Raw genomic sequence first — 10,530 nt, 5'->3', positions numbered from 1 at the left:
ATGTTTGGACACAAGTATAGTAGGAAACTATGTTAGAAATTTTTGATATTAAATTTAGTAGACAACAACACAAGAATACAAATTTTTCTCTTTCTTCGTTTGAAGTTTGTTTCCATATCTGGCCTTCATATTTTCCAATGCCGACTACTCTCGTATAAGGGAATTTGGGCGGACTTGTTTTACTATAACAGATTCAATTGTGTCGTCACACAACGCAATAATATATCGGCCAAAGCGTTCTAATTCAAAGGTGAATTGCCATAATGTGTAAACTGTCTATGTTGAATATGATGATCCATGTCTGGAGAACGATTCTACCCCCGTCATACGTACTCCCTTTGTGGGACCAAAATGCCCTCTTGGAGTTAGTGGTCCACAGAGGTGGGTGAAGCTTTTTTACCCTTCAGACTGAGATCCCCTTGATGAGGCCAGACCGGACCCTATGCGTGTGAAATATATTTGGGTCCCACTCTGGTGCCCCTTGGGGCCCAATTGCGACTAGAGGAAAAAACTTACCGTGACATGACTCTTCTCTATTCTGAGCTCTGGATACGGATGTGGTTTCGTCCGGGGATGATGGGTGATTGTCATCGGTGACGGCGGATGCCGTTGGTGAAGAGGTGCAAAACATTCAGAGAGAACTCACGCTAAGCTTCGGGGCGAAGCTTCCCCAGCGGGGGGAAAGTGTAGCGGACAGTATAAGAGGGAATTTATACTGCCTCGCTAGTGAGCTAACTTTTCTAGTGATGTAGTAGAGTACGAGCTTGAGTAAGTTAATCAACGGTGAGTGTGATCAACACTTGGATGAGTGACCCCTATACGTAACAATATCATTTTTCAAAGGTACCAACAGTAAACTGTGGATGATAGCTGGAAGAAACCTAAAGACACATCTCTTCATGTTGTACATTGTAGAAAAACGTTTATCATCCGAATTTACGTATAGACTTGCTGTTACGTTTCGAGCACTGGTAGGATTTGATACAACATTTATTTGTATTTCTATAATAAATCAAAGAAATCTGCAATTAAATTGTATACAGAAACAGCGATAAGCTAAAAAGGGCATATGCCTTCAACTAATAATGCATTAAGTATGAATATGAAATGGGCTCACTGCCAGCTGTAGAAACAAATACTTGTATTCCTAACCCCGCATTACCGTGCCCAGCTGTGTCGGGGTAGGTATTGAATGACGGTCGATTACTCCCGAGACTTGGGACCCTTGACTTCTTTCCGGATGCATGCCTTGAAATGATATTCCGCAACTACATTTCCGGGTGCAGAATAAGATGATTGCCCAATTTCATTGTATGGATTTATGAAAGGGATATATACAAGGTTGAGAGCATTGATGCAAAGAACAGTAAAACGGAGGAAAATCGAAATATTTAAGCAAATATAATAATTATAGTTCCACCTTTATGTACTTTCGGTCTCTGTGTTTTATTTTAGAAAAGATTGAATATCATAATTTCTCCATTAAATCAGCTTTATTAGGAAAATAGCCAAATCCAAACCGAAAAAAAACAAACTACCACTACTCTGAATCGCAATTCTGACCGACTTGTTGCCAATTTCTCGATGGTTAGCATATGTTTGGGATTCAGCATACTCCATTTACGTTAAATAATATGCTGGACAAATAATAATTCAGTTTTGATAGTACATTTTCCTAGCTTACTTTTTCAGAAAATGGGATCAAACTATTTTAAAATTAAGTCCGGAAAACAACTTCAAACAACAGTCTACATGTAGATACATGTACTATTGTACTGACTGTTGTTGAATTTTTCCAAACATCATTTTACATGCCAGGAGCCATCTTCTCAAGTCAAGGGTTTGTGATCCATCATGTTTGCGAGAATACCCGCTTTCATTGTACGAAGAAGTATTGAATTAATTATGCCCCCCCCCCCTCTTCAAAGAAGAGGGGCATATTGCTTTGCACCTCTCGGTCGGTCGGTAGGTAGGTAGACCACATGTTGTCCGCTCAATATCTTGAGAACCATTCACTTGATCGTAATGATATTTCATATGTGGGTTGGTAATGAGAAGAGAAGAAACCCTATAGTTTTTCAGGTCAAAAGGTCAAGGGTCAATCTACTCTCGACATAGGAAGACATTGTCCGCTCAATATCTTGATAACCCTCTACTTGACAGACATCAAACACGTTACACTGGTACATCCTAAACAGTAGATGACCCCTACTGATTTTGAGGCCACATGGTCAAGGGTCAAACTGGGCATAGGAATATACTAACCACTCAATGTCTAAAGAACTCTTTGCTTGATAGACATCAAACTTGGTACACTGGTACATCGTCAGGAGAAAATGTCCCCTATTGATTTTGAGGTCACGTGGTCAAAGAGCAAGTTTCAAACTGGACATTGTAATATATTGTTTTCTATATTTTGAGAATTAATTGCTTGATTGACATCAAACTTGGTACACTGGTACAGCATAAGGAGTAGATGAACCCTATCGATTTTTAGGTCACATGGTCAATCCACTCTAGACATGGGAAGATTTTGTCTACTCAATATTTTGAATTGTTGATACTACTATCAATTACATGTTGCATGTGTATAACCCTTTCCAATTTTGCACCATGGGCGGCATATATGTTTTACGAACATCTCTTGTTATAAAACTTCATGATTATCCACAACGTACGGGTAAAAACACGAAAATAAAACTGAGAGTAGCTTCAAAAAATGAAAAAATTTTGTAAATGAACTACATACATATTTTTGTATGGAGGAGGTAGAGATAGAGGTCCATTGGTCGCGATGGTTACCTGAGTCGCTGTGTTCTCGTGAGATTTAGATTCCTTCCCTATCACCCAACACCACGAGAAAGCATACAATTAATCCAAGAACAAATTGATGTAATTGACATGTACCAGATTTGTTTAAGAAGTTTAAAATGTTCAAAAGTATGCTACCAAACAATAATGGTGATCGAAATTTTCCCCAAAATTTGAACATATTTTATTGACACATAATATAATGAAATTGTTGTTGGACACAATTTTGAAAAACTTTTATCGCCATCTCCCTATATAAGTACTAATAACTGGAACTGTAACGGTTCAGACTAAATAACCTTATCAGATGTTGACGAAATAAATTGCGTACTATATACCTGCCTATTTATTGATAAGAGTTCCTTGCAGACACTAGTTAACGGTTGTCGTTTGATTGCTGTGGACCTTTACGTACACTGGAACCGTCTTACAATGATAAATCCCACTCTGACAACTGTTGCTGTACTTCTCGTTATATACAGCACAGGTGAGTTTATGTACAAGATCAAGATTTTAAGATTTTTATATATGGAATTTTAGTCTATCGACTGTATGTTTGGGGGTGGGGGTGGGGTAAATTTCACGTTTTAAGGATCTCGGCAAAATCGAGGGAAACCTACTTTGAAGCGGAATAAATCAGGAACAGTCTTGTTGCAGAACAACTCCAGGGAAATAAATTTCTCTACCCCACTAGTTGTAGCCCCCCCCCCCCCCTTGTAGTTGTACCACTAATCTGCGATCTATCATGAAAATACACCCTTCCCGTAATTGTGTACAGACTGTTCTTGTGAATAATGTTGAATACATATTATTGAGTGAGTATGAAAAGAGTGAACAGGCAATTATTTGGTTGGTTTTTTTTTTTTTGGTTTTTTTTTACAGAATCGAACTTTACACCAAAATACTCCTACTCTTTCTGCATAGAATATTTGATGATCAAATCAATTTCAAATGAACAATATTTTATATTTTATGATAAAATTCTTTTTTGTTACCAAATTTATATAAAAATTTCTAATTCAGAAACACCAATTTCTTGAAACATTCCAGATGTAAAAAAAAAAAAATATCCGTTTATTTGATAACAGAAAATAAAGTTTTCATGTCAAGAATTTAATCTGTTGATACATATCTATATACATTATTTTCTGTGTCTTTTAGCGGCAGACGTAACAGCTCTGCCGGACGTAAACTCAGCATCCCCAGGAGCCGATTCAGCATCCACCAGCATTAGTACGTCCACCAGCGTTAGTACTACGTCCACCAGCATTAGTACAACATCCAGCAGCGTTAGTACTACGTCCACCAGCATTAGTACTACGTCCGCTGAATCGGTAAATGGTACATAATATATTCATTACGTTAAACTGGAAATATTTGAATTTTAAAAACATTAGAACTACATGTATGTCTTGTCGATTCCTTAGTCTAAATAAAGTCTGTTAGTCGTATGAACACTGTCAAGCATGTCGTCTGCATCTCGGCCCTCATAAACCGATAAATTTGTAATGATAATAGTAGAGTCTATTCCATAACCCCCCCCCCTAATAAAATTATTATTACCCCTTATTAGGAGGTGGTATGGTACAGACCCTACTATCATTATTACAAACAAATTTAACAGTTTCTGTGCTCGGCCGCACGTGTGTAGAATGAAAACGAAGTTTTGTTGTTGTCCATTCCTGTCTCAGACAGCATACGTGTTAGTATACCCCATTCAATGCTTAGAGAAATTTATATTACCTTTAAGGTTTTTAATATCATCAAACAAAACACAAGGAATTAATTATTCCAAGTGCGAGGTTTTTTTAAATCAATTCTTCATTCAGCAATCGTACTTTCAATTTCTTCTAGTGACAACATGGCCGACTGGCACCTATACTGACTTATATACCTACGCTGTTTACAATTAGTTAGATATGAAAAGATATGAACTGTTTAAAACTTTGTTAATAATTTGATGCTTATAATATCTAATTGAAAATAAATTCAAGAATTGGACTACTAATTTTTTTTCAGTATTGCACACTCTTTTCTTTTACGTTGTAAGGTGTATGATCGGGTTCTTACAAGGGATACATATGTTTTTCTATTAATCTATCTGAGCTAATGATTGGAATGATTATCAAGTTGGCTCTATCTGAGGGTAAATTAGACCGTACTATATTTTTCTCTTATCTAGAGACTGGGACTGGGTAAGGGCTACTTCTTGCACCGTGTTTCTCCCCAAAGTCCCTATTGATAGAGAAGAGCTGGGTGCCTTCTTCAGATTCACTACACCCAGAAATTAACATCAATTCCCTAAGATTACTTGCCACTGATGCTTATAACTGTTATATATATATATAGATAGATAGAAGATATATATATATATATATATATATATATATATATATATATATATATTATAACTTGTTGAACATTATTCAGTTGAAATACAACATCATAACAACAAAACAAACTCCCAAATTAAAGCTTTTTGCTAAAATGTTGAACAGAAGGGTAATTCCATCCCACAACCCGTATCTAGTTCTACTACTGTACCAGGCGTTTTGTGATACTGTCGATCTACATGTACCTCCATTTTCTCTTTATGAAGAGTGTAAGGACGCTGAGGATTTCGACTGTGAGCTGTATAACCCCAAAGTGATATGTAATACCACTGGCATCTACTATCCCTGGTCCAGAGTCAGATGCCCGCTGTATTGTGGATTTTGTCATCGTAAGTGTCAAAATACGGAATAAGGACATGTCTGATGATTAGTGCCCAAACTTGGGTACCGAATTCATCCTCTCTCTCATTATAAAGAGATTTTTCAAACTCCAGAAGGATAGCTATTCATCGCTTCGCTAATGTTAGGTACAGGTATATATGGTAGGTCAAATGTTGTAATATTTAATTTTTTCCATCATATCCGATATAAACAGTCATTAAAGGCATAGGGCTAAGATATTGGTGAAATTTTGCATGTTCCAAAAAGGTGGCGAAATTTAAGATCATAACTAAAAATTAACAAAATGTTCTTCAGAATATTTACAAACACATTGGATACGATAGTAATTACAAAATAATTCCCTATTCTCATTTGCCTAAACTGGTACCCTGTTGACTTCACATCTCTTATGTTTGTGTGTAGCCACCAATCAGCGGGGTACCAGTTTAACATATTGTCCTCCAGATTTTTTTTATAAAGGGCTAAAACGTCAAAATGACTTCAATTTCAAAGCTCTGCAGCTATAGATAACTCATAATTAATACTACAAATTTGTCTTTTGGAGTACTTCTTGCAAAATATTGTGATGTCATTTTTTGAGATAAAGGGTAGACCCTATGCCTTTAAAAATTGCTTTGTTAAACACCACTCGAATTCCACGCACAAGTACTCTGAAGTTGAAATTAAAAATATGCTGAAGTTCCTCATTGAAAATATCTTCGTAGTCTTTGGTGATCAGGTCTTCCAAAAGTATGTTGGAATTCCCATGGGCACGAATATTTGATAGCTGACCTGCATGTTTTTATATTCTTATGAAGCAGAATTTATACAAAATCTTCTACATGAGAAGAAAACATCTCTTGCTGTGGCCTTCAATACGACATTTAGATATATCGACGACGTTTTATCTATTAACAATAACGATTTTCATTCATATGTCGATTCGATATATCCCTGTGAACTCGAAATAAAAGGCACCACAGAGTCGTTCAGTTCTGCTTCATACTTAGATATTTTATTAAAAATGAATATTAACGGTAAACTAACTCAACTATATGATAAATGGAATGATTTCAGCTTCTCCATCGTCAACTTTACATATCTATCTAGCAATATTCCATTATCACCTACATATATGGTATTTATATCTGTCAGACGATTCGGTACGCAAGAGTTCGTTCCGAATTTGATCAGTTTTTCAACCGAGGCGGGCTACTGACAAACCAGTTGATGGTACAGAGTTTCGTTTAGAGTCAGCATTTCGCAAATTCTATGGTCGTTATAACAATCTAGTTTGCCATTACAATCTATCATTGGGTCATATGCTGTCTAACGTGTTTCATACCGATTGTTAAGTCGTTCTTGCATGGCACTTTGTTTTTGACTATGGATAACTCCGTTTACCTGATCAAGAGATATGGGGCTCACGACGGGTATGACCGGTCGACAGGGGATGCTTACTCCTTCTGGGCACCTGATCCCACCTCTGGTGTATCCAGGGGTCGGGCCGTGTTTGCCCAACTCTCTATTTTGTATTGTTTATAGGAGTTATGAGATTGATCACTGTTCGTTATATTCACCTTACATGCGAGGCTTCTGTATTTTGATTTGTTATGAATGATTCCATTGGTCAACGTTTAGCCTGTATTGTATTGAAAATAAGCAAGATGTTACCGATATTCAACCACAAGATAAACTGGTCCCCAATGCCCATGCAAAACTAGTTAAACACAAAGTTCATAAGCGAATCTACATATAGCCTGTATAGGTAAACTGAGTTATGAATACGATGTAGCCTGTGACTTGATAATCGAACCATGGTTTAAACCAATGAAATCCGTTGTAACATATCAGAATAACAATCCCTCGGATACATATACACTGTACATGTACAAATGGTAAAGCATACATGTGCAATGCAAATAAAAATTATGCAATAGAAATGAAAACATTTACAATACAAATGGAAAATATACAATACAAAAGAAATATTATACATATACATGTAGAATATGATTATAAAATATACAATACAAATGAAATATTATACATATACATGTAGAATATGATTATAAAATATACAATACACATGAAAAAAAATATAAAATTTAAAAAGTAGACAGTACAAATGAAACATTATTATACAATACCAATGATAAGATTAAATATCGCAACTTTTGACATGCCATACTGATACGGTCATTGATCTTGGTATAACGCTTTAACCTTTTTAAAGGTCCAACGTTAACAATTCTTTGTAAAGACGAGATCCCAAACTGTGCTGATTACCAAGGGGACATGTGTACAAATCCATTCTATCGACTCTTCAGGGAGAAAAACTGCAGAAAATCCTGTAACATATGTAAAGGTACATTTTTTTTTAACGGTTTTATGTGTTAAGTATAATTTTAGCAATTCTAAGAATGTCAAGGACAAAAGCTGCTGGGTACATTCTATGTTAAACTGCTGGGTACATTCTATGTAAAACTGCTGGGTACTTTCTATGTAAAACTGCTGGGTATTTTCTATGTAGAAACTGCTGGGTACTTTCTATGTAAAACTGCTGGGTACTTTCTATGTAAAACCTGCTGGGTACTTTCTATGTAAAACTGCTGGGTACTTTCTATGTAAAACCTGCTGGGTACTTTCTATGTAAAAACTGCTGGGTACTTTCTATGTAAAAACTGCTGAGTACTTTCTATGTAAAAACTGCTGGGTACTTTCTATGTAAAACTGCTGGGTACTTTCTATGTAAAACCTGCTGGGTACTTTCTATGTAAAAACTTCTGAGTACTTTCTATGTAAAAACTGCTGGGTCCTTTCTATGAACAAGTTCTTCCGTTTTTATGCAGCTCTCGGATTTCTCATTGGCTATTTCCTTTGTTTTCAGGTTTTGATTCCATCCCGAATCTCGATTCCTTGTATGGGTGATTCATACCATTCACTGCTGAAAATGTATTTGACAGTACAATTAAATTATCCATAGTGTTTGAGTTGACTGTATAATGGACAAGCACGTTGAACATGGTGTATTTACAGAATACATACACGGGTATAATGACTTTGAAAACGAAACACTAGGTAAATATTTTGTCTTGTTTTTTATTTCATTAATTTGAAATATATCTCTGGTATATAATCTTTGATAAATGAAATTAAATTTAAAATACCACTGCTATTCCCCAAGAGGCTATATGTAAGATCAAAGGCGTTAAGGGTAGGCACAAATTCTTATTTGGTTTACGAATACCGGGTATGTCCATCGTTAGCGTTTATGGCGGCGCGTAGGCAAATGGTTCTGTGAAAAATATTCTGCCACTCTTCCAAAAGCGCTGTTCCCAGTTCTTGTAGATTCTGAAGCTGGCGCTTGTGCACATGTCTACCAAGCTCGTCCCAAATATGTTCGATCGGATCAATCAAGGACATTGGTGTCATTTCTTTGAAAAATATTTCGTATCAATCTCGCAGTGTATGCGCGCGCATTGTCCTGCTGAAAAACTAAAATGGTGTCTTGTCTATGCTGCTGGATCAATGGTGCCAACAGAGGCTGCAGAGTGTCGTCTATATAACGCTGAGCAGTTGAGTTTTCGTATAAAATGACCAATTGAGAGTAATGTTTATAGCGCCTCAAACCACTGACACGGTCTCTGCCAAATCTGTCTCGTTCAAGCACGTCAATGTAGTGGTCTATGTAACGTTTGTGCACACGTCGGTAAACTCGTATTCTGCGGTTTGTGTCAATGACATTGAATTTTAATTCGTCAGAAAACATGACCCGTGTCCAATTCGGTGTTCCGAGTTCACCGCTGTCGGGTCCACTGCACTCTGTAACGTAGATAATTGGGTTTAAGTTGTGAACCCTTGTAAGGTTTTTTGCAGAGAATCCCATGATGTTTCAATATTCGAGATCGCATGGGGGATTCGGGCTAAAATACGTCCTTGTCGTAAGAGGCGACTAAATGGGGTGGTTCTCAGATTATACCGCAAAAACCGAAGCTCCATGTCACAGCAGGTGTGGCACAATAAAAATTCCTCCCTGCTCAAAGGCCGTAAGCGCCGAGCATAGGCCTAAATTTTACAACCCTTCACCGTCTCCATATTCATGAAAGAAATATTCTCGAGTGGGACGTCAAACAATATAAAATATATCAATCGGTACATTAAAAATTCCCATCCAGTGACCTTGACCTTTAAAATCAAGATAAACTTTAACTGTGTTGTGCAAAGTACATGTAACATCCTTGCTAGTTTGGAATAAATTTACTTCAAAAGAAATACATTATATATTCACTGAAGCTACTATTATAAAAATCTAAATTCTGAGCCAATGATGTACAAGTGTTACAGAAATAAACACTGCAAGATATGACAACAGTAAGACGTGATAACTGTAAGATGTGCTAACTGTAAAATATAATTTTAAGGTAATTATAACTGTAAGATATATGATTTTGAGATACTTATAACTCTACGGTATGATTTTGAGGCATTCATAACTGTACAATATGATTTTGAGGTACTCGTAACTGTCCCGTATGGATTCAGGTCAGAATAGGTCCTAAGTACTCCTTGTTTGTCGTAAGAGGCAACTAAATGGGGCGGTCCTTCGGACGAAATCGCAAAAATTGAGACTCTGTACCACAGCAGGTGTGGCACGATAAAGATCCCTTCCTGCTCAAAGGCCGTAAGCGCTGGGCATAGGCCTAAAAGTTGCAGCCCTTCACCGTCAATGGTGATGTCTCCATATGAGTGAAAAATTCTCGCGCGGGACGTTTAAAAAACATATACAACCAACCAACCAACCAACCAACCATAACTGCAAGATATGATTTTGAGGTACTCATAACTATAACATAAGATTTTGAGGTACTGATATCTGTAAGGTATTAATTTTGATGAAGGTAGCCACATGTAGCATTGCAGAAAACGCGGTTAGACAAATATTTTAGGCAATGATTGCCACCTTCATCACCCAATGAAACAACAAAAGACATTTTATTGTTTA

At 36.7% G+C, this 10,530-nt stretch overlaps 1 protein-coding gene across 2 annotated transcripts; it reads left to right on the top strand.

The window, feature by feature from the left end:
* The first annotated feature begins 3,115 nt into the window (after positions 1-3,115).
* LOC125660456 (uncharacterized) lies at positions 3,116-8,515 on the top strand. Of its 2 annotated transcripts, XM_056148643.1 has the most exons (6): positions 3,159-3,298; positions 3,973-4,048; positions 4,088-4,152; positions 5,411-5,533; positions 7,762-7,893; positions 8,416-8,515. In XM_056148643.1, exons 1-6 carry the CDS (start codon positions 3,244-3,246, stop codon positions 8,454-8,456), a joined length of 492 nt encoding a protein of 163 aa, XP_056004618.1. In that variant the 5' UTR covers positions 3,159-3,243; the 3' UTR covers positions 8,457-8,515. The 2 variants fall into 2 exon arrangements, with proteins under 2 accessions (XP_048748251.2, XP_056004618.1); XM_048892294.2 differs by having other exon boundaries at positions 3,116-3,298; positions 3,973-4,152.
* Positions 8,516-10,530: the final 2,015 nt, after the last annotated feature.

This window comes from Ostrea edulis, chromosome 9, assembly GCF_947568905.1.
Source record: "Ostrea edulis chromosome 9, xbOstEdul1.1, whole genome shotgun sequence".
Taxonomy (NCBI): domain Eukaryota; kingdom Metazoa; phylum Mollusca; class Bivalvia; order Ostreida; family Ostreidae; genus Ostrea; species Ostrea edulis.
This window is presented reverse-complemented; position numbering and strand designations above follow the sequence as displayed.